This window comes from Erpetoichthys calabaricus, chromosome 1 (genome assembly GCF_900747795.2).
Source record: "Erpetoichthys calabaricus chromosome 1, fErpCal1.3, whole genome shotgun sequence".
NCBI lineage: Eukaryota > Metazoa > Chordata > Cladistia > Polypteriformes > Polypteridae > Erpetoichthys > Erpetoichthys calabaricus.
In genome coordinates this window covers 38,773,017-38,798,841 of record NC_041394.2, presented here as the reverse complement: position 1 = coordinate 38,798,841, position 25,825 = coordinate 38,773,017, and the positions used below count along the sequence as shown (strand labels likewise).

The window sequence follows — 25,825 nt, the reverse complement described above, 5'->3', positions numbered from 1 at the left end:
ACCGTGTATTCTTTCCATCTTCATCACCTTTATTCCACCTCAATATCCACTATGTCAGGTTCTTTCACATTAACCTCCGATTGTTGCATGAATGTCACTGTTCTCCACACGTGACAATGTTGACCTTAAGAACCAGGTGTTCTACAGAAGGTATGTCACATACTCTACACTCACAATGTATTCTCATCATCGTTGCTTTGACTCCCTTACTAACACTTTGTTCTTATCTGTAATCCAGAGGCAGTTTCTTCTAGCCGTTTTGCTGTTTCATGGTACTTTCTTTATACAAGCATACATTACATCTATTTTGCATTTTTCTCTAATTGCTCTCATTATTCACATTCTGCTTCCCAACAACTCTCACATATTATTATCTCTGTTATTCTTCTCAGCTCATTGTTTAGTGAGCAGTACTTCCTTCTGAGTTCTACCTACTGTATTTTTTGTTGGTTTTCTTTGCTGTTCTGCCTTATTTTGGGCACCTGCTTCAAAAATAACATTTTAATCTACTGAAATGTTGTATATCCTAGTGTTTTCCAGGCACCCTTGATATACAAGAGCTCCTTTTTAAAGTGACCGTTTAAGTGACTCCCAATGACCTCTGACCCACCTTTGTCCTCCAATTGCTTACCATTTCATTAGCATATAAATTTTACATCTTTCAATGTTTATACCATCTTCTCAGTCTTCTTCCCAATTAAATAAAACATAATTCTTAAGTACGCATAAGTTAAGAGAGTGCATAGGCAGAGTAGCATAAGGAAATGAAGGAAATGTCACAGTAGACGGAATAAAGGTCAGGCAGGTTAAGTGTTTTTGTTTTTATCTTCCAGCATGAGCAAAGGTTAAGGCTGGAGATGTGCCCGTTACTAATGCATTCAACAAGAGAGCTCAGTCAAAGGTTGGCACGCACTGTAAGCATCTGCTCCCCACAACACTTAAAGACCATAGCATTTCCTAAGCCCTGTTAATTATGAGCAAGATTGTGGGTGTTGCAGCCTCTCCCAGAAAGTATAGGATGCAAGGTAGGAACAATCCCTGGACATGGTCCCAGTTCATCACAGGGTGACAACCCTTAAATTTATAAGCATACTGGTGTTAAATACAGGAGCTCTTTCCACCTCCTATGGGGACTGGTATAAAGGGGAGACCATGGAGTGATTTGAAAGTGACACCACCGCTTACCCATGTCCACTTTTGGTCTACAGCTAAGAAAATCAGTGTTACGTTACCGGGACTAGCAAGAATATTCTTGAGCAGGAGACCAAGAGAGAGGCCAGATTTCCACATGACCATCATCATCTAATTCTTCCATGTGAAGCCTGAAAACCATGAGGACTGATTTAGATAATTTATGCTAGGTAGAATACCCAGTGGAGGGTGGGTGGTCTCGTGGCTTTGGAACCCTTGCAGATTTTGTTTTTTTTTTCTCCAGTCCATCTGTCGGTCCTTACTTTATTCTTTGTTATTTAGTATTGCTTAATCTTATTTTTATATTTTTATTTTTATAAACTTTTCTTTCTTCATCTTGTAAGGCACTTTGAGCTACATTACTTGTATGAAAATGTGATATATAAATAAATGTTGTTGTTGCTGTTGTTGAATGGTGGGAGAAACAAACAGTTGTTTTGTAACTAACCAAAATGGTGGTGACAATACTGCAAAATATTTCATAACACAAAAAATAAACCTCAGAAATAGATTCCTCACCTTGAAAAAAAAACTCAAAAAGGAGTGTAAGAATGTACCTTTCAATTCACAATCGATCAAAAAATATTTTAAACAACCCAATTCATGACGACCAGGACCAGAAGATGAGCGAGAGAATCACCTCAGACTTTACCTCCAGCCCTGCCTCGTCTGTTCCCTACTTGATAAATTAGGCCTGTCTCATTAAACAACCGAGAAAGAATAGACACAATTTCTTTCTTGACTCTAATTTCTGTACTTCTGTCCCCTCTTTTTTGTTTTCTTCCACCTGTCTCTGGCAATTAAATGGTGTTACTCTGGTACACCAACCTTTTTTTATATTGCACAATGTGTGCATATGAAGTTTGAGTACCGTATATACTCGCGGATAAGTTCTCCCGCGGATAAGTCGGGAGTTGATTTTATCGTATAATTTCTGGTATTTTATAATGTCGGTCGTATAAGTTGATTGTGGAAAACTCACGCTATTGGTCCAAGAGATTATGATATGCTAATGCCCACCTGAGAGAGTAACCACGGAGCACACTGACATTTTATTTTTTCTATGTATTGTGCCTACGTGACCACATGGTAATACCCAAACTGTTCTGAAGTGGCGTTTGTACTGTTTTGTGTTTTTTGTATCTCTCACCCTCATTCACCTTTATCGTAAAAGCATACCTTATCTATGATGGAGCGTTCGATCAGAAGAAAATATGAAGCTGGTTTTAAATTAAACGGTATTGAAGTAGCGTAAGAAATTGGTAACTGCACTGCTGCAACAAAATTCGATGCACTTGAGAAACTGGTGCAAGATTGAGGGAAGCAAGAAGATGTGTTAAAAAAAAAAAATGTAAGCATCGCATTTTTGAATGGGTGCATAAGTCGGGTCTGATTTTATGATCGATTTTTCGGGTTTCAAGACCCGACTTACAGTATACGCGAGTATATACGGTAAGTATTTACTATGTAGTAATGTTGTCTTTTTGCTTTACTTACATTTTCACATAATGGATTATCATAGGTGATTAATCTGTTCTGTACACCAGTCTCAGCAGTTGACGTCGATATGCATAACACCCAGACATACTGTATCATCACATGCACTGGAAAGAACCAAGCAGGGCCGGCGTGTGGAGTTAGGTGACAAGGCTCAGGTGACACTTGGGTAAGGCCTGTAGGGCCATTTTAACAGCATCATAGACCCCCAGGCAAAGCAAAACAGAAACATTGTAGGCCCTTATGCTCCTGGGACACCTGGCCTGAGCCCATTCTGCCCATACATTAAGACAGCCCTGGCAAGGGCAGCATTTTCATGCAACACTATTTTTATGAGATAATCATGCAAAAATAAGAGTTAAGCATGATCTTTAAGAATTAAGACATATCTAGTGTCTCATTATATATAGTACTACCTTTAAAAGTTTAAAGTGAAAATATTTCCCACAAAGTTCCAAATTGTGCATATCTTAGTTTGTACCACCTTACCGCACTGCTAGCTTCCGAGAATCAAAATAACATATACACATTTTGAAACTACATGTCAGTGTGTGATTTTTGCCATTCATGATTTTCATATATTGTATTGTGTATATATAATAATTTTATTAATTTCTGAAATGTTATTAAGGTGTCAGTCACAATGTCTGTTAAAAGTCTGTTAAGTAAAAGGGCAGTTGCCATTTAGATTACAGGACAGTGTGAAATTACCAAAGTGTTTAGAGAAGGATGCAGAAGCGACATGGCTGAGTTTCATTTTGCAAACAATTTCGGAATCACAAAACTCAATTACAATGTTTTGTTGGGGAGGTAAAGTAAAACGGCAAAGAATTTATAATTTCATTTTTAATGCCTATTTTTGTGTTTTTGTTTTACAGCTAATATATATATATATATATTTACATATTTAGCACATTTTAACCCGCCCACAAAATTATATACAGTAGGTCCGTTATGTTAGGTTGTAATTGGGTAGCAAGAAGCAAAGGGTTATGGCGAGGGGAATATTTTCAGAATTAGATGATGTTAAAAGGGGTGTCCTTTATTATAACCAGTTGGTTTAATAATTTGTTTACAGTTCACCCTAAATCACTTTGTTTATTCTTTAGAATACCCGGGACCCAAAGATTATGAATTTGGTGTTAGTTTTTACATTTAAAGTAAACTGAACATTTTTTAGCATCTTGCTACAATGCCATCTTTATTTTCTGTTAGCACTATTATTTTGTGATCCCAATGTCAGGAGGTGGGCACAGGCAGCCAGGGCCAACAGGGTCTTGACATCAATTACTGTACGTGAAGGAGTTAAAAAGTCATCTCCAGCAGCTATTCCTTACCCAAGTTTTGCAGACAAAACCTTTCCTTTTCAATTTTTGTTTTTTCACTTCTCCATAATGAATATCTGTTGCTGACTCCTGAATTACGTTTTCCCTTTTTTTCTGACAAAAGATTGGTTTGATTCATGGTTATGACCTTGGCTTGTTTCTTCGACTAACATGGATCTTCTAGTCCTTTTCAATTTTCCTTACTGTCTTTTGTAAGTCAGTATATCCCTCAGGGATTAGTGTTGGGGTGCTGCTCTTTTTACTATATGTAAATGATCTTAATAAGAACATAAATAATACATTGATGGTACCAAACTAGGTAGAATGGCAGATAATCCAGAATCAGCTAAATCGTTTCAGAGGGACGTGAATAGCATACATGTTTGGGTAGAAATTAAAAATGTGAGATCTGAATACACAATGGGAGGTCTGAAGCCTTAAAGTGCACCTTATGAGAAGGACCTGGAAGTCGTAGGGACTCATCACTGTCTACATCAGGATGGTGGACAGAAGTGATCAAGAAGTCTAATAGGATATAGTTAGGATATACAGTATATCACGATGTATGGAGTACAAGTCAAGGGAGGTTATTCATAAACTGTATAACACGTTAGTGAGGCCTCATCTGGAGTATGGTGTCCAGTTGTGGTCTCCATATTATAGACAAGGTGAAGAAGTGCTAGAAAAAGTTCACAGAAGAGTGACTAGGCTGATTCTGGGACTGAGAGGTATGAGCTATGAGGAGCTGAACCTTTTAGTATAAGCAAACTGAGATTAAGCGGTGACATGATTGAAGTGTTTAAAATTAGGTCAGGAATCCAGCTAGTACTTTAAAATGAGTTCTTCAACAAGAACATGGGGACACAGCTAGAACAGTACAAAGTTTTTCTTCACAAGTTTTTTCAAGGACAGATGGAATAAACTACCAGGTAGTGTAGTGAAGAGTAGGTCATTTTGGACATTCAGATCTCGACTTGATGACATTTTAGACTATCTAGATCAATTGCACGAATAAGGTTGTTGGCCTATTTCCATTACAATTGTTCTAATATTCCTAATGCACAGCCCAATATCACATGGACAGAGAGTACTGAAGAAAGCCAATTCCTCGAACCCACCTTCACAAAGAGCACTGATGCTTCCATTTATTTAACATACATACAAAAGCAAACTCTCTAGTCATATGAAACATATAGTCAGGTCCATCAGTATTTGGACAGTGACACGATCATTATATTTATGATTATGACAGTTTGTCCAAATACTTTTGAGCCCCTAAAAATAGTAGGTCCATGAATAAAAATGGCTGTCGTTCCTGAATGGTTCATATGATATTTTTTATCTTCCTTTTTCTTTCGACTGCTCCAGTTAGGGGTTGCCACAGCAGATCATCTTCTTCCATATCTTTCCATCTTCTGCATCTTGTTCCGTTACACCCATCACCTGCATGTCCTCAATCACCACATCCATAAACCTTCTCTTAGACCTTCCTCTTTTCCTCTTACCTGGCAGCTCTATCCTTAACATCCTTCTCCCAATATACCCAGCATCTCTCCTCTGCACATGTCCAAACCAATGCAATCTCGCCTTTTTGACTTTGTCTCCCAACCATCCAACCTGAGCTGACCCTCTAATGTACTCATTTTTAATCTAATGATATGATATTTTTGATTAACCCCTTAAATTAAAGTTCAAAGTTTACACTTCAATCACATAATGATTGATTAATTTCAAACCCATTGTGGTGGTATGCAAAGCCAAATTATGAAAATTGTGTCACTGTCCAGATACTTATGGACCGGACGGTATGTTGAGTAATGGTGTGGACTTCAGTGCTGATGTGTGGACTTCTTGTTAACAAACACAATTGTCCAAACAGACTGCTGCTTATCACGAAGAGTGCCAGAGCAAGAGTAAATATGGCCTCATGACTTAGAAACACAATACATGTGCAGTGGTCCCACGCAGTCCTTATACATATCCAGGCTAGTTGAGTCAAGGGTGGATGAACAGCAGGTTTAAGGAACGAAAAACATTAAATTATCTCTGTGTACTGAGGATTTATTGAAGCTTCACCATAATTTTATATAAGCAGTATATGTGTATATTATGATTAATGATCACATTGAAATAGAAAACACCACCTGACAATTTCCTGCCCCTACATTTGAAACACTGAGAGCCATTTTTCCCTTTCTGTTCTCCTTTTTTTGTGGTTCAGTTGCACCCGTCCTTATTTATCAGCAGCAGACAACTTCTACTGTTGAGCACAGATGGTTGATGCTGTGGATCATTATGACAACTACAAAGAATTAAGCTCCTGTCGCCTGCTAATTAAATTTGATTCTGACATGAATGATGTATAGCAGGATGTCATAAAGAAAATAATGAGACTAATATTTATACATTTGAGGGAAGCGCCACACTTGAGAAAAATTCCTTTAAAAAAAAAAAAAATGTATGGCTAGCATTATTATTACATTTTGGTGTAAACTGTATCTTTCCAATAAGCTGTAACATTACGCAATAAATGGGTCACAGTTTTCCCTTGGGAAGTGCCAAGTTTAATTTGCCATTTTACAATGTGCCCAATAATAAATAGTAATTGGGGGAAAAAAATACATTGGATACAGAAGAAAAATTACAGGCATGCAGGGATGAACGAAACTTACTGCAGCAGGTGAGCAAATGGAAGGCACACGGCTAGGAATTCAAAGAGGCAGCTTTTAAGTTTTATGCTAGGAATTGTAAGCTGAGACATTATAAAATGTAGATTAACATCGAGAGATGTATCAGCCCCATATATAGAAAGACAATCTAAATCCTGGATCACTCTTGTGTTCTTTTATTTTCACACGAACAGTCACGATAATATAATGAGTCATATTCTAACAAGGTTTACATAACGTGAGAAGTTGATTGCTTTTAAAACTCTTCGCACATATTTACAACACAAAGAATTTTACATGACGTGAAATATCAATATATTTATTGTGCAAGAGATTGTAACCCCTGGAGCAGAAAAGTGAGCCCCTCAACTCCAAGGATGCCAGAAGTGGGAAGAATTGCCTCCACGGAGGGCACTTATGTAACATGGACCACAATGTGGAAAAAGTGCAGATGACAAGCCATACAAAGGTTTGTGTCTAATCCTGGGTATGGAGCTAAAAGTAAGCCCATGGTAAAGACTGCCCCTCCACGCATTTCAGTCCAGAATGGCCAAGAGATAAAACTTATCCTGGAAACATCATGTCAATAATCAGACATCATTGCCAGTCCATTACAGCAGTGGTCCCCAACCTTTTTGACAGCAAGGACCACTTTATTAGATGCAAATTTTTCCACAGACTGGTCGTTAGTGGAATGGGGGTCAGTTTTATACACAATTTACATAACATTTCTTTTATTATTAAGTTATTAAGCAGTTTGCATACGTTTGCAACCTGAGATTTTTCTTCTTTTTTTGCATATAACAAAGACATATGCTTTGCATTTGCCATTCCAACAGATTGCACATCACAAACATTAACACTGTTATCGTTTTTTTCGTTAGGAGGGTGACAATGAGTTAAATTCCAATGGATGTTTTTCAAATGTTGACAAGCAACAAGCAAAAGGAATCACTGAAAACCACAGAAAACAAAAACAGCAAAAAAAAAAAAAACAGTACGAGGAAAGTTCGAAGAAAGAATTTTTTTTACAATGTTTCTGTTTGGGGATCGTTGTGCAAACGTGCACAACTGAGCTGCGACCACAGATCTAACTGCTCTGTGGATGATTCATTCAGGCATTTCAAGGTCACTTCGTTGTAATGAAAGCATCTGCTGAATGTACTTCGTAGTAACGCGATTTCTATAGACTCATGTCATATGGGGAAACTGTCGGGACCATAAAAATACTTTGTTGTAATAGTCTCTCACCTCGGTCTCTCTCCTCTCTCTGCGCCGCTGCAAAGCCCCGCCCGCCAAGCGTTCTGAAAAGTCTGAGTGAATTTCCGTTGCCAGCAGTTCTCTCGCGGCCCGGCTGTCAGACTGCTGCGGCCCGGTAGTGGGTCGCAGACCGGTGGTTGGGGACCCCTGCATTACAGGACACACTCACACATGCCAATTATGAATTACCAACCACCCCGACATGCATGTCTTTGGACATATCAACTTCTACTTTATTGTCATATGTATAATGAAAATCGTATTCTGTGAGTCCTCCAGAAATAAACAAGAATACACAACAATAAACAAAAACACTCAAAAGAAATGCAGAAACAAGCAGAAGTAAAGTGCACATACAATTAAATAAATGATGCACTGTAAACTCTGCAGGTATGTGATCTCAAGATGGCCTTCCATCCCCCAGACACGCGCTAGCCTGCAGTGCTGAGGGTAAGGGCAGTGCATGGGTTCTACTTACAAGCTTGATGCCACAAGGAAGAAAACTGTCTCAGCCTTGATGTTCTCGCTGCTATGCTGCTACAGCGTCTCCCAGATGGTAGCACTGTGAACAATTCATGTATTGTGTGGCTTGTGTCCTTAATAATGTTATGGGCCCCCACCCCAAGAACTCTGGTGTTATGGATGTCCTCTAGTGCAGGGGGTGCTCTTCTAATGATATTTTGTGCCGATTTAACCACTCGCTCTAGAGCCTTACAGTCCCATGTTGTACTTTTTCCAAACCAGACTCTGATGGAGTAGGTGAGGATACTCTCAATTGTGCATCTGTAGAAGTTGCTGTAGATAGTGCTTGGCATGCCAGAGTTCCTCAGCCTTCTCAGAAAATACAAATGCTGCCGGGCTTTCCCAGCCAGGTATGTGACATGGTAGGTCCAAGTAAGAGTTTCAGAGATGTTAATACCAAGAAATTTAAATGTAGCCACTGTCTCCACCTCAGTCTCTCCAATGTACAGTGGTGGGTGCTGATCTCTCTCCCTCTGTGTGTCAATAATCATCTCTTTTGTTTTGCTGGTGTTACAAAAGATTACTGTCCTGACACCACTTCACAAGGCCAGCCACCTCTACCTCCCTCCTGTATGTTGACTCGTCATCCCCAGAAATCAGTCCATCCACAAATTTAATAACACTGGCGTTATGCTGGGAAACAACAAAGTCATGAGTGAAGAGCATGTACAGTATGGAACGCAAAACACATCCTTGTGGGGTTACTGTATTTATGATTATTGTTTTGGAAATGTTCCCCAGCCTCACTTCCTGGGGTTCTACCTGTTAAAAAGTCCAGGACCCAGTTGCACAGAGTACTGTAGGTGGCACACCTAGAATGGAGAGCTTAGCTGGTATCACAGTGTTAAAAGCCAAGCTATAATCAATAAACAGCAGTCGGGCGTAGCATTGGAAGAAACCAGAGTACCGGAGGTAAAACCCCACGCAGAAAAAGTTAACACCAGGCCAGGGTTCAAACTCAGTCTCCTCATGTGAAGTTACAGGTGGCAAATGGGGGTAAAGGTTTAATTTGATTGGAAAGTGCACTTTGATGGTGCGGGTTAGCTCCACAGTACCAGACACTGCCGGGATCCTCTCGAACCCACTGCCGTCAATAACATAACAAAGATGAGACAGGCAGATGAAGACACATGCATAGCAACAAGTGTTAGGTGCAAAAAGGTGCCAAAGTGCTTTTATTTAAAACAATTCAAAAACAAGTCAGTGTCCAAATTAAAGTGCAGTTCTCCATCCATTATAAATAAATAATCCATAAAAATAAGTGATGATGGAGTTTAAAAGCCAAATAAATAAATCCATACAAACGAGGTTTAAACATGACAGGATTCTTCGCTTAAAAAAAAAAAAAAAAAATCAGTTACCAGTGCTTCCTTTTAAATTGGACATCTCTCTGGCTTGTCCTATTTGGATCTTGCACCACAGAAAGACGTCAACCAATAGGCGCAGACAACCATCTGAACTGCTCATGTCCACCAAATCCCATGGCAATCCATGGGGCACCACCGAGCCAAATCCCCTATGGTCTACCGTTGCCATTTGCAGGCCTTGTAAGGGAGTCCCTCCCATGTTCAGCAGGACCAACCCTCAGCCCCCTCGAGTGCTGGCCCCATCCTCCTCTCCAAGGCTCTGTTCCCATCTGCCTATTTTGTTTCGTCTCACAGTGGCTCCCTCATGCTCCTGCATTTTCTGTCCTTTCCTTTAACCTCCATGACTCTTCGTTTGCTTTCATTTTTTAATCTGTCTCATGCAGGCTCCTTTTAACTCTGCTGCTTTATTGGGTGTAGGTGTGAGGAGCAATTTCCTCTGCAGCCCCAATGAGGTGCCTAACCCATCTGCCCTCCTATGCACGTGTGTGTGGCACGATCAGCCTGCACTTCAGTTAACTCCGTATCAAAATGCATTCGTGCAGACCCGCATCCTTACAGGAACGCAATTATTTATTTAAAAAGTTGCCCTGTGCCATGTACCATTCATCACATGCATTCACACTGAAAGTACCCAGACCCCTTCACTATCTGCACACTTTATCATGTTGTACAGTTCATTTTAAAGGGATAAATCTGCCATTTTCACCCATCAATCAATGTTCAATAACTCATAATGACAAAAGTGAAAACATTTTTTTTCAGAAAGGTTTGCAAATGTATTTAAAACCAAAGACTGAAATCTTTCATCATACAAGTATTTAGACCCTTTGCTATGGCACTCTAACTTGTTGTCAGTTGCATTCTGTTTGTTTCATTATACTGAAAATGTTTAAAGCCTGATTGGAGTCCAATCCAAAATGTGGCAAAAATGAATTGACTGGACGTCATTTAGAAAGGCACACATCTGTGTATATAAGGTCCCACAATTCACGCTGCAAGCCATGAAACACAAGGAACTCTCTGTAGACGTCCACAATCATATTATGGCGAGGCCTAAATCAGGACAAGGGGATAAAATCATTTATAATACTTTGAGTGTTGCCAGGACCACAGTGGCCTCAATATTTGTGAAATGGAAGAAGTTTGGAACTACCAGGACTCATCATAGAGTTGCCAAGTTGCATAGTTTGGCTGGACGGCCAAGAAGGGCCATGGTCAGGGAGGTGACCAAAAAAGCAATGGTCACTTCAAAAAAGCTTCAGCAGTCGACTGATGAGATGGGGGAACCTGTTGGAAGGATCTCACCTGCAGTCCATCAATCAGGTATCTATAGCACAGTGGCTAGATAGAAGCCATTCTTAAGTAAAAGTAATATGAGAGTATTTAAAGAACTCTGAAAGCATGAAAAAAAGATTCTCTGGTGTGATGAGACAAAAACTGAACTCTGAGCAGAACTTCAAGCACTTTGTCTGACAAAGACCAGGCACTGCTCATCACCTGCCCAGTACCATCCCTGTGGTAAACCATGATGGTGGCAGAATCATGGTGTGGGGTGCTTCTCAGTGGCAGGGACAAGGAGACTAGTCAGAATTGAGGGAACTGCAGCCAAATTCAGAGAGGTCCTTGAAGAAAACTTGCTCAAGGGTGCAGATCGGGGCGATGGTTCAGCTTTCAGTACAGCAATGTCTCGAATCATGCAGCCAAGACAATGTTGGAGTAGCTTCTGGACAAGTCTCTGAATATCCTTGAGTGATCCAGCCAAAACCCAGAATTAATCCCCCACAGAACATCTATGGAGAGACCTGAAGATGGCAGTTTACAGATGATTACCAACCAATCTAATGGAGCTTGTGAGCATCTGCCAAGAAGAATAGGATAATCTGCCCATCTAGGCATGTAAAGTACATGGAGACTTACCCAAGAAGATTTGAAGCTGGAATTGCTGCCGAAGGAACTTCTACAAAGTAATGAATTAAGGGACTGAATACATCCATGAATGAGATATTTCAGTTCTTGATTTTTAGATAATTTGCAAACCTGACAACATGTTTTCCTTTTGTCATTATGAGTTACTGAGTGTAGTTTATTTAACAAAATAGCAAATGTATCCATTTAAATATGAAATGTACAAAACAATAATGTGTGCAGAAAGTGAAGGCATCTGAGTAGTGTCTGAATTCACTATACATAAAACTGATTGGAATGACGTGGGAAACTGTTATGTCTGCTAAAAGAAAGTAGGACTAACAATAAATAATGGTGATGACCATAAGGAGAAACATCAGACAAGCAGAAAAACAGTGGGCAGTGGATACCAAGAATCTATCCTTTAAAATCCTTTCATTTAAACCAAATCACTAAACCAAAAATTGACACTGAAGCCAAGAAAAGTGTCTCTAACACTAATAAAGAAGACTAAAACAACAATCGCAGAGATGACCAAGAAGTGCACCGTACTGACTTTTTATTCTGTCTCAGTGGTTATTTTGGCTCCACACACCTCTGGGGGTTGAGATATAGCAATAGCATTACAACTGAAACTCAAAATGCTGATGAAATATGAAAAATACGATTATAAAATATTTTAATCAAATATGAATACCAAAATTAGGTTCTATGACCAAGAAAAGCCATTTCCATCTCTATATGTATAAAATTCAACGTCTGTCTGTCTCTCCGCTTTTCACAAGAGAACTACTTAACGGATTTAGATCGGGTTTTTTTCTATAATTTGCCTGGACATTCCAGTTGATTTTGCGACTTCTCTCATTGTGCTTAGTACCATAGTTCGCTTACAGGAGCGATATATTCATATCGAGCCAGATGGGGCCCTCTTCACTCACGTGCTGTGGTATAGCGGGTCCGCAGCTTAAAAGAAAAGACCAGTTTTTAAACATATAATCGCCGAACTCACGGCTTTTAGAGGGGTGTGGTGGTGTGGCCACAGTGGTTCTCGGATGTGACGTGGTGCGGGCATTTCCTAGCTTAAGTGCACAGGTGAGGAATCATCTGTATCCGTAATTGATGCCAGGAGCTGCTAATCGCCGCACCTGTGCCATGTCCCCATTATATATAGTAGGAGCGTGAGTGCGGAGGGAAGAAGGAAAAAGATCGAAAGAACAGAGGTTCGAGGAGGCAGAAGGGGAACCAGGAAGCGAATGAGCTGGTGTGAGCGAGTGAGTGAGAGCAGGCTAGCTGTAAGAAGGACAGGAAGCTGGGAAAAGTGAGCCCTAGCTGGGTGTTTGGATAGCACCCGGGGGCACTCCTGCTGAGTTTTGCAGAGGAGCAGGAGTGACCACGATTGAAGACTGCTTGCCGCGGAAGGCAGCGGGAGCCAGAGGCTCCCATGGAACCCAGCAGGGCTGTACCAAACTCCAGCTCCCAGTGTGCCCTGCAGGAAGCTACGGTGCCACAGCAGCCCAGGAGGGCTACCTTCTAGCGTCCCAGGGGAGGTATTGCCTTATCGATGCTCTCTCTCCCAGTCCATCCATTCTGTTGGAGTCCCGGCCAGGTAATGGCTGTGGCCTCCTGTCACAATATGAAACTTCAATACAAAATATCAAGTGCAAGCATAGAATAAAAGGAGCATAAAAGTATATAATGCAGTTTCTAAAGTTTAAACTAATTATTGCATGTCAGTTAATCTGCTAAAGTTGCACATCAATGTCTCTCAACCACTCTGGAGTTTGACTGGTGAAATCATCCTGGTCTCTGCGACAAGATCTTATAAGAAACACAAAGGCTTTATTGTAATGGATGATTTGTTATTCTTTTCCACAGTCGCTTTGAGTTGACACTCTGGTGTCCCATTTCACCCCAGCTCACTTGTGGTTTGTTTTGCTATAATTTAAATGACATCAAACTCATTGAAGCAGACCGAAGTCACCTGGATTCTTGTCCTGTTTTATTAAGTGCCATTCTAGAGGTGCTTTTGCAACCTAATCAGGTAAAGGCACCTGACGAGGAATGAAAGGTTGATTGAGAAGAAAAAGAAAGAAATTTAACATCACCCCAGGACACACGAGGCCAAGTAATTCCTCAGGAAAATGGACTATCTGATGTTCTTCAAAAAAAGTAAGACCATGTAAGCTGAATATTGCACTTCATGACTGACCGAAGACAGCACTTTGTCCTGAATCAAAAGGGAGATCTTGTGGAGGTCCAGAAGGAGTGCCGGGACGATATTTGTTACCTTCCAGCTGTTCAGTACTGTGCAGGGTCACGAGGATGAAGCATAGGGCAAAAGGGATGAACAGTCCCTGGACAGGTTACCAGTTCATCACAGGGACTCACACACACAACCACTAGGGCCAATTCAACTACCCTGCAATTGTTTAGGCTGTGGGAGGAAACCAGACAGACTCAAGGAGAACATGGAACTGAACCAGGAACTGAACTCTGGTGTCCTTAATATGAGGCAGCAGTGCAACCACTGTGCCACCGTATCACCCCTAGTGCTACAACACATACCAAAGTTATACTTTACTCAGTTACGTCTATCCATACATTCCCCTCATTTATGGACACTAATTACAGGCATTTCAAATGGAAGATTTTGCTGAAAAAGAAACTTAAAGGATTTTCATAAAAAATTTAAACAGGAAAGCAACAAGGCAGAAATATCGACGTTAAGGGATTTCCTTGCTGTGCTTGGAGATTAGTGAATGAAGAGAAAACAAAAGAAGCTATCCTCCATTACTTTTTATGAAACCTGTTCTGTAAACCTGAATAAGTGCAGGCGGGTGTCCTGGACCATCTTTGTAAAAGATATGAAGTCCAGATAATGAGAGCAATGCACCAACTAAGATGAACAAGTAAAACGCTTACAAAAAGACAGAATATCATAGTTTTCAAAATGCTCAAAGAATGAGGATGCTTCACTTGTCGGAGCAGGTCAGGCCGATGCAGAAAAGAAGTTATGGTAGCACATGCACATGAAGCTGTTTGCCAAAGTGAACTCCATTGGTCACCGCGCACCAACCAGACACCTGAAGAAGTGACAGCACAAGAACGGCAGCTTCAATAAAAGCTGAAGAAAATTTATATTGTTTTCCTTTTTCTAATAATCTTTGATGGGTGTCTACTGATTATGTAATCCCTCTCATTATATATATATATATATATATATATATATATATATATATATATATATATATGCCCGCTTTTCATGAGAGAACTACTTAATGGATTTAGATCAGGTTTTTTTGTAGAATTTGCTTGAACATTCCAGTTGATTTTGAGACTTCTCTCATCACGCTAAGAATCAAAGTTCGCTTGCAGGAGCGATATATTCGAGCTAATCCAAGACAGAGGCTGCAGGCCGAGCGGAGGGGGAAGCATGACATCAGGAGTGGGGAGCCGGGCAGGGCTCTCCTCACTGTCCTGTTTTACGACAACGTGGGTGGAGCCGCGTTGGATGGTTCTCATGCCAAACCATCACTTAAATTGACCCACAGACACCACACTGTCCAGTCACAAGGGTTTTTATTTATAGAGAAAAGATTCCAGGGATGTACAGGGCATAAGATTACATTAAGAGAAAGCAATAAACACTCGCCACTCCCTCGCCTGTAGTCACAATACACGCCATTCTGTTCCTGGCCCGTCTTTCTCCTCCTCTCTCACCAATGACCCTGCCAGGTTCCTCTCCTCTTTCTCCACTTTCTTGATAAGCAAGCCCTTGCACCTGCTTCGACTCTGGGCTCTCATGGCTGTGAGATGGAGGTCTCTTTTAAGGTTTGACTCTTGCCTATTTCTAAGGTCATGGCCAAATGGCCAAACAATTATTCTGTGTCATCCCTGAAACTTTAAAATACATACTTAAAGGGCCGGACATCATTATATTTAGCTGCAACCTTGTAAGAGCTTTCTGTTTTCACAGGGCCTTCTATTAGGTGGTCTCTTATCCTCCTTTTGTCACTTTCAGTACTCCATCTGGGACAGGACCTCCATAAGGCTAATTATCCTCTCATCTGGGTAGTGTTACCAATTAACCCAACCCTGGACAGCACATTGGTTCATGTCCAGGCAGTGCTTCCAACAAGCTCCCGAACAGCATATTGGTCTCCAGTCTAGGATTGGTCTCCATCAGCTTTTGGGCAGAAAGGAAAAAACCCTGAGGTACATATCTGAGCTCTGCTGATCTTCCCAGTATTATAAATATCATGTAGCATGTATGTGAATCGAAAGCATCCACACAACAGTTCTGAGGTAAGAATCCACAACCCAGCATCTGAGGGAACACAGTCAACAACAGGATCTTTTTTTTCACCCACAACCCTGATGACGAAGCTCCCTGACATCACCTCTAGTGCAGTCAGCAAAGAACCACAGCACAATTATCCAGCGCAATGCCTGTAAAACTGGGGGACAAGAGCAAACCTTATGCCAGAAACCAAGTTCTCATTTCTTACCCATGTGAAATCTTTGTTAAAATTCATCACAGCTGGGAACTCTTAGTGCCAGCACCTTTCGTGTGATGGCTCTGATGACATGGCCTACCTGGGCTTCTGCCTCATCATCTACCACCATCTCTTAAACAGGCAGCTATCTACAATACTCACACACATCATTTTATATATAAAAGTAACAGGGCTTACTTTTTTGTCAGCTGTAGCATCAATATAGACCAAAATGTATTCCAAATATTTATGTACAACATAATGACTTAAGAAGAGAATAAAAGATGATCATTTAAAAAACTATGGACAATGTCAGGAGGGAAAATTTTCACATTTTAAATGCAAACCGTATTTAAACAAGAATTTAGCAGAATGGAACTAAGAAGGTGTCAAAATGGTCACTATTTTATTGATTAATTTTTTAGTAAAAAAATCATCACTTAACTCTATTTTTATATTCAACAGATTTTTTTTTTACTGTATACTGTACATCTTCTATCAGTCAGTAGCAAATGTGTGAAATTAAATGAACGCAAAGTGCAATTTAATCCTGTTGACTTGCCATTTTCCAATGACCTTGGGGCTGACAGGACTCCTTTCTCTGGATTTTGTCTAAACAGGAGGTTTATTTCCTCTCCTCGGCTGTCAGCTGGCCTTAGACCAATATATGTACATATTATCAACAGGAGCCATAAAAACCTAATTTCAAAAAGTCTGTATATTTATGTTTGTGTGTAGCATTCATATTGTATCACATTTGCTATTTTTATTGAATTAAAGTCTGGCTTATAACTACCTTTTTTCACAAGCCTACAATACTCTGGGCTGGTGAGTGTGAAGTACACTACATAAAAATAAAATCAAAGTTAAAATGAAAACATTAAAGCCATTTTTCAAATTAGTGATGGCTCAAGTATTATTCCATGTAATGAAATAGGGCTTAGCGGCGGTATATCCCATTTTAGAATTCCACTTGTTCCAATAAACTTCCATTTACAAGCCCAGAACTTTATATGACTATACAAGTTCTGCGCCTAACATACAATATTCATCTTTTATATACTATTATAGCATTATAGATTTATAGGGTCATTATTATTACATGTACAGAGTACAATGAAATTCCTGCTTGCATGTGCCGATCACTCTACAGCACATCACCACCTTTGGGAACCAGGATTATAAATGTATCTATGGTTCTTGTTTGTTTTTGAAATAATAGATAGATAGATAGATAGATAGATAGATAGATAGATAGATAGATAGATAGATAGATAGATAGATAGATAGATAGATAGATACAGGCTCTTTCCCACAGATGGATACTGTACATCGACAGACAGATAGACAATAAGGCATCAACAATTCATTTCTTAAAGGTCCATTGGGGAGTTCCACATAAACAAGAAACACATGAGAAATGAACTTCACATGGGAAACACCATTGCTTTGGTTCATACCAGGTTTCAGCTTTACCCACTGTGCCACACTATTGCTCCATTCTGTGTTTGTACAAAGGAAGCTGGCATGCCATGAGTAGAGTATTCTAAGAAGGTGAAGAGCTGGTAGATGAAGAAACCTGCTTTCAAGTAAAGACTGGGTGCTGGGAGAAATCAGTGCTTACGCAGTTTCTTTCATGAAGCTCCCACACATCTACTATTACCTGCATATTAAAATACAGTGCTGGTGTGGAAGACATAATAGTATATTTTATTTTAAATCAACTGAAGGAATCCCTTCAAGTTCTCCTAAATGGATTTTCTCAGCAGTCTGTATGATTTCACTCATGACTCTGAAAATAAATGTAAATGACTTTAAACAAATCAGCAATGAATTTATAAAGCAGACCTTTCTAAATAAAGATTGCCTCTATAATTAGAGGGGTATAATTACATATAATTAGCTGTAGGTGAGTTGTACTAACATGTTTTTAAACCCCTTTTTTATTCTCACCCCAGTCCACCGAAATCTCAGTCAATTTCTACAGTTTACTTCTTACTAGGTCTTTCCTGGTATGGCTAGACACATCCAGGACAAGATGACCTTGTAGATTTCACATGCGGGCATGCAAACAGACAACATATTTTTACACTTCCTGAGCCTAAGCCATTCAGTTTCATCTGTCCTATCCTCTGCTTTTCGATCCCCTCCTTTCCCTGGAATAATGAATTTTAAGATTCTGAGCTCTTTGGTGGTGTAGCCGCCTCTTGTCCCTTTGGTCCCTGTTTGCTAGAGTGCCTTTTGGTGGAGTCTGCCAGCAGATTCTGGATTTCTCACAGGTTCAAAAGACACACTACTAAGTGAACTGACAACACATGGTTAATTCAATTTGGGGGTCTATATGAGACTAGGTCTTCCATTGGACTGTCATCTCATCCAGCACTTGTTCTTACATGTTTGGTTTGTAGCTGCCAGTTTCACCTTAAGTGAAAAGCCCACTCAAAAAATTGATGGGTGAAAAGGGCATAATTGCTTATAAGTAAACAAATATGGTAAACATTACATTTTTTTAGGTTCATTTACTTGAAGATTTCATCCCAAACACTTTATAAATAACAGTATTATTAGTTCCCATTATTGGCCCACTGACAAGCTAAGTCTTTTGCCGAAAGTCACAATGTGAGCTAACAGTGGAATTGAACTATCAATTGTATGATTTACAGTTCATACTCTTTGATTTTATGCCAAACTATAAGTATTCAGACTGTACATTAAGCCAACTCTCTTTTATAATAGCCATTCACAAAATCAGTTTGTTTAGCTGCTGTGCTTTTGTAGTAAAATAAAAGTAATTTTAGAACAATGAATAGGCCTAGTTCTCCCTTTTAAAAAGTGGCTGTAATCCTATGAGATTGCAGTAAAACTGGGAATACCTTACTTCTGCATTGTGGGGCACTGCCAGCTGAATTGTTTGTTATATTATACAAGATAGAACTCTCTACAGCATCCCTAAAAAATTTCAGCAAAATGGATTGGATGAAAGTGAAGAGGTGAGAGTAGGAAATGACATCAAATGCTTGTTTAAACTGGCACTGAAAGCAGAGAGTTGGCATTAAGAGTGCACGGAGGACGAGTAAGGCAGCACCTGTAATCCAACTATTCAAACTGTCGAAAAACCAAGCCAAACCTAACAAGTAGAATTCAACGAATTAAAACACACACAGTTTAACCAACCATTACAATCTGATGCGAGCACTTTAGAAGTTACAAACAAGAAACGAAAAGTGTCGTCACTCGAAAGCCGCCAGCACACCTGAATGTTGGCCAGGTGCGAGCCGTGCTTTAAAGCTACGAGCAATCCGCCTTCTCACACTACACGCGCAAAGTTGTACCTTGGCATGACCCCCCCTGTGCCAGGCTTTGGAGGGATGAATAAAAAGAGCGATTACCTGCATGATGACCGTTCTGTGCTTCGTGCCCGGCAGACGCGGCTCTGCAGCCCGAGGGTCGCGCGTCTTGGCGGTGTGTTGGCCGGCCGGCTGGATGCGTGCGCACTAACAGCTGAGCTGGGGGGAAGCTCGCCAAGGCGCTTCTAGCGCTCCGCTTTTGAGAGAGAGAGAGAGAGAGAGAGAGAGAGAGAGAGATGAAGAAGAAGCGAGGATGTAAAATAACGCCCCCTTTTTTAACCCTTTAGGACATTAGGAACTCCACTGATTATTATTGCTCCTCCAGCGTTACGCGGCGGTGACCACTATTTACTGCTTTTTAGTCGCAATATATAAATTATAATAGTCACCCCCACCCCCACCCAATTAACTAGCCATCGGCAACAACTACAAATGAACAAAGCTGCGCTAAGCAAGGTTATTTTTAGGGTAAGCTTCTGATTGACGATCGCTAAATGAAAAGATGCCTACTGTGCCGGCTATGAATCAGCTCGCCACTGAAGCCTATTATATCTTGACAAAAATGGCAGACAATTGTGACTTTTTTTTCCCGGTTGGTGTTATAGTTACTTGCCAGAATGCTTGTAAGTTGGTAGTAGTGTTTACAATGACAGATGCTGTATAACTTTCACATTACTTGCATTGTTGTTTACTACTTCATATCCAACGTGTAGGTAAGCTGGAGTCTCACTTAAATATACAGAAAGTTTAAAAAAGCAAATATTGCCCTCTGATTCTTCTTGTGGATTATAAAACCAGTGTCTAAAATTTGGACACACTTTGAAGTTGCCAGTGGACCATCCTGTGTCAACAGAACATGTGCTCAGGCACAAAATTTATGATCTAACCAGTCATCCAACTAGTGAACCCACTTCATTCCATTCCGAACCAGGATGTTGAGTAACATCAGATGTAGGGCAGGAACCAACCCTGGAATGGGCGCCAGTCAGTCACATTCAGCATCAAGCAGCACCCCGACTTCTGGCCCCAGTCTCTCAGATGTTTGATCCAGTTGGAAATCCCTCAGTGACATTTCAGGAATGTTTAATTGAGTTCAGATGTTGTCACAGGTGTTGCAGAAGTGTTGGATAATTAATTAAGGCCAAACTTGTGACTTCGCTGAATCCTTAGTTGCAGTTCCTTATTGAATTTGCAGTCTCCGTGGGTTGTCTGGTAAGAACAGTTCAGAATGCCAGGATGTCCAATACAAATCCAAGCCAATCATAAATCCAGGTGTTTCATTCTATTCAGTACGTTGATTGCACCGATGCAACATTATTATTATTATTATTGCATGGATGAGGTACAAGATGAATTGCAATGTTTTATGTGCATGCTTGTGGTTTCCTCTTATGGGCACTGAATGGCTAGATTTCAGGAACGTTCTTGTATGTAAAGAATACAATTTTTTACAGATTAAAGGTTGTTAGAAAAATCTACAGGAACGTTTAATGATCAACAGTAGAATTAAATTCTGTCTGAAAGGCACCACAACAACCAGGAGTTGGCTGATACAAATTCTCTGGGGTTGATCTCAACCCTGGGAAGGGAGAAGCTTCTTGGGTTAATGTCTTCAGGATCTCAGAAAACTGACTGATTATGTCTGAAGAAAATGGGTTGTTTTGTGAATATCCACCTGCGGAGGACACTAGATGTTAAAAACTAGGAAATGTTTGCAGAGAATAGCGAATCTTTTATACACTTAGTGTCTATATATATAATTCTCTAAGCCGCCGTCAGAGCGGCACGACACCCATGAAAGCATGCAGGAAGGAGCCACGCCCACACCCATGAAAGCATGCAGGAAGGAGCCACGCCCACCAACTCTAAGACCATTAGATACGACGAAAAGTCGCAGAGCCACACCCACCAACTCGGACGTGACGCCTCGGAAAACACGCCGTCATTTCTGTTTGTCTGTGCTACAGTCCGCATGCAGCTCTGAGCCACGTTGACTTTTCGGTTACGATGCACGACTGCGTGCAACATCGCAAACTGTTTTACACGCTACATACAGCAATTCGCATCCGCGACAAACATGCGTCTTCTTAGATGGTCCTGCAGGAACATGGAAAACGTTTCCCCGCCCACCAAAGCAGGACCATGTAAGAAGAGGCATGTTTGTCGCGGATGTGAATTGCTGAATGCAGCGTCTAAAACAGTTTGCGAGGGGTATCCCATGGGATCCTTAAAACAATCTTTTAAAACTGAGGTTAAAACACAATGAAGGAAGCAGTCTTTAAAAACCAATAAGCCCTGTGCCTCTGTTTCATTAGCATCTCACCTGCTTCACCGATGCAGGCCCTGCAACAGTCGAGACGCTCTCTCAGCAGCTGACCTTCTCTGTGCCTGACTCCACTATAGGCTGCAACAAAATTCTGAAAGTACGGGCGCATTTATTTCACACAAGCTGTGTGTGTGGGTGGGTTGGTGTTAGTTAGTTAATTACTTACTCGAAGGATTTCAAGATTTAATATGCACAAGCAGTAACACTGCAAAAGCAGCCCAAACCAGAAAACATGGATGGCAAAAAGTGGCCGACAAATTAAACGCGTATACATTGTACTTACTGAAAGCAGCGTTACGGATTTTGCAAATGTTCATTTTTTTCCCTCTGCTTAAAAAACATTTAAAAAGCGGCGTGATTATGCAGTGTATACTACGTCGCGGTTTGGTATGCAGCGTGTAAAACAGTTTGTTTGTCGCGGATAATTTGCCTTTTACTATTACACGAAGACAATTTCCTGTTAATACTTCGTTACATTGATATAGCGGTGTTCTCAGTATTCAAAGTGCTATCCACACAGGGAGGAACCGGGAAGCGAAACTGCAATCTTCCACAGTCTCCTTACTGCAAAGCAACAGCACTACTACAACGCCACAAGGCAGTTAAAGAATGCACCAGGCTCGATTTTGTTTTCACTTCTGTTTACAGACATAGGGTCGTAGATAGCATTGTTGCAATGTTACTTTTCTTGGTGGCTTATTACATTACGGATGTTTCACATGTTCATTTTTTCCCCTGTGCTTAAAAGACATTAAAAAAGTGTTTCTCAACTGTGACTCCGGAACATCTCAGTAGCAAACTATATTAAGCGTCAACAACGAAGACTCGCTACACCTTAATCTACAAGTGCTGACACTTATCTCTACCGACAAAATAACTTTCACCAGCGTGGCCTTCTTCGTCACAGACGATCCCGCTTTCAGTCACGGACAATTATATGTTGCTCTCTCCAGAGGTCTATCTTTTCATTCACTCACAGTGGTATCCACAAACCCACCCCATTTGGACAACTGTGTCGTTCAGGAAGTGTTCACCCATCAATACATAATTATGCGGCGTATGTTACGCCGCGGGTTGGCTAGTATGGATTGTTTCACTATTTAGGTATTCCATGGTGAGGCAGGTGGGGAGCTGTCATCCTAGAACACATATTTGTCACCAGGAAAGATATGACACAACCTGGGATTTAGAGCATCTTTCAAAGTGATTAAACAGTAATTAGTGTTGACCCGAGGCAATCAGTTCACTAGGGAAGTGCATCCTCCTCCATTATAGAGCAACCATGTAGCTGTGGGGCTTCATGTATACAGAACAGAAGAATGGTCCTTCTACTCACAGGAAATGCGTCCACTGTTTTCAAGTACATTATTTGCATTCTTTATACACTATATGGTCAAAAGTGTGTGGACACGTGACCATCACACCTAAATCATAAATAATGATAGCCAGCTTTCTAGCTATAACAGCCACCACTCTTCTGGGAAGATTTAGGAGTGTGTCTGTGGGAATATGTGCCCATTCAGCCAAAACAGCATTTGTAGGTTCAGTTACTGGAGTTAGATGAAAAGACCTGGCGCACATTTGGGATTGCAGCTCATCCCAAAAGTGATCAGTAGGGTTCCTTAGGAGACTCCATTCCTTTAATGTGGATAATAACATCCTTCACATTATCTATAACTCTGTGAAGGCCAGTGTGAATTTCAATGCTTTGGTGTGCTGGGTTGGTGCCATCACTTCAAGAATCAACAAGCTAATTAGAAGGGCAGGCTCAGTTATGGGATGCATATGTTATGGACCCCTCGAGGTTGTAGCAAAGGACAGAATTGAAACAAAACTGAGCACCATTATGAACAATACTGCACATCGTCTATGGGGCACACTAACACTGAGGACTTAGGCCAACAAATTATTCAACTGAAGTGTATAGAGAAATGTGACTGGGAGTCCTTTACACCAACAGCCAACCACCCACATAGTGCCTCACTGGGACTGGGAATGCCAAGTCAGAGGTTTTCTTTCTTTTAAATTTTCTAGCTTTATTGTCATTCTGATGTTTGTTCAACTCAAAATGTATGTACAGTATATCTATCTATCTATCTATCTATCTATCTATCTATCTATCTATCTATCTATCTATCTATCTATCTATCTATCTATCTATCTATCTATCTATCTATCTATCTATCTATCTATCTATCTATCCATCCATTTTCCAACCCGCTGAATCCGAACACAGGGTCACGGGGGTCTGCTGGAGCCAATCCCAGCCAACACAGGGCACAAGGCAAGGAACCAATCCTGGGCAGGGTGCCAACCCATCGCAGGCCTATCTATCTATCTATCTATCTATCTATCTATCTATCTATCTATCTATCTATCTATCTATCTATCTATCTATCTATCTATCTATCTATCTATCTATCTATCTATCTATCTATCTATCTATCTATCTATCTATCTATCACTACCAGGCATCTCAGCTTAGCAGTCTCATCTGACCTGAAGTCCTCCTTTGGCCTCCAAGGATTCCATTCTTTTGCCCACTACCTGAATGCATAAAATCATTTATTGCTATGAATGGCATGTTCACAAAACCGTGCATTGATTATTCCACTATTACTTGTATTGATATTTTTTGGAACATAATAATAAAGGTCTACCAATGCTAGTCTTCAGTAACTGTGTGTATTTGAACACTTTTTGTAAATTTCAAAACACAATACTGTACCAGGCTCTTCACACATTTGTGTAAACTGAAGACCTGCACATTGAGTAAACAGCTCACAGTGGCAGACTTAGCTAGGCAGGAATGTGGTGCCTTTAGACCTCATCACTTGCACAACAGTAACAAAACTGTGCTAGTCTTCAGAGCTCCTGTAGTAATACTGAAAGAATGAATGAACTCTTCACCATCTGTTAGCATCAATATATTCTATCAACCCATTTTTAATTATAGAGTAACACGGAGACATGGAGCAAAAGCCAATCTCGGTTGCTTTGATTTCTGGGCAAGAAAAGTCTGTAAACAGGACACACTGGCACATATACCTTGTGAAGAACAGCAAGGAGATGAGGCCATCTGCAAGGGTTCTGTCCTCATGTCCAGCGGTCAACATGGACTTCTGCCTGGAGTTGATCCAGATCACCAAAGGGCAGTCCAGGGGGTTGAAGGAGGCCATACCTTGACAGAATATTGAAGGCTGTTGGAGTAGGTCATCGTATCAAGGCTTGGTCCTTTGGTCTGTTAGAAGCAGCAGGAGGCCACCACTGTAATTATGGATGCCTGGCATTTTAAAAGGACAGCCACACACCTCCCAAGGGCTTTGCTTTTACCTAGAAGAACTTCCTGGCAAGCTAGAAGTTGTCTAGGGGCCCAGAGCTCCAGTTCCTTAGGCAGGTGAGCTTGTAGTTGAGAGAGAAGAGTAGATAAGAGCCTGCATGGCAAGAAGGATGAAGGACTGACTAGAAGTCTGGAAGAAGAGGAAGAGATAGGAAGGTGATATTGTGCTTAGTTAGGCCAAAGTACAGTTTTATTGTTATTTTTATCTTATATGCTTTCCTTTAGTTAAATTCTCCCTGGAACATTCAGCTTCTGTCAATAAAATTCTATTTTGTTTGAACTTCGGTGTGTCTGGACTCAGGAGTGTCCTTCTGCAGGTCACAATCCTTATGCAGCAGTGAGCCCATTTAGAAATGTGTGTCTTTGGGATGAGGTGGCAACTCCAGAGTCCAAAATTCAAATGCCAGTCCAGAATTTGTCTACTTGGGTTTTCCTCCAATATCTCATAGATTCGTGTGTTAAGTCAGTCAAGAAGAGTGATTAGGTGTGCATTTGTGTGTCCTTCAATAGACAGCTCCCTTTTGCAAGGTTGACCCCCCAGCACCTTGTGTTGTTGAGACAGGCTCCTAAACTGGATAAG

At 40.7% G+C, this 25,825-nt stretch overlaps 1 protein-coding gene across 2 annotated transcripts in view; it reads right to left on the bottom strand.

Moving 5' to 3' along the window:
- The window catches only part of kcnip3a (Kv channel interacting protein 3a, calsenilin), a 298,418-nt gene extending 278,666 nt beyond the window's left edge, over positions 1-19,752 (bottom strand). For both annotated transcript variants that reach the window (XM_051919869.1, XM_028798235.2), the window contains exon 1: positions 19,622-19,752. In XM_051919869.1, the coding sequence (XP_051775829.1) occupies positions 19,622-19,627 (6 nt within the window). In that variant the 5' untranslated portion in view covers positions 19,628-19,752. The remainder of the gene's footprint in view (positions 1-19,621) is intronic.
- Between the last annotated feature and the right edge of the window lie 6,073 nt (positions 19,753-25,825).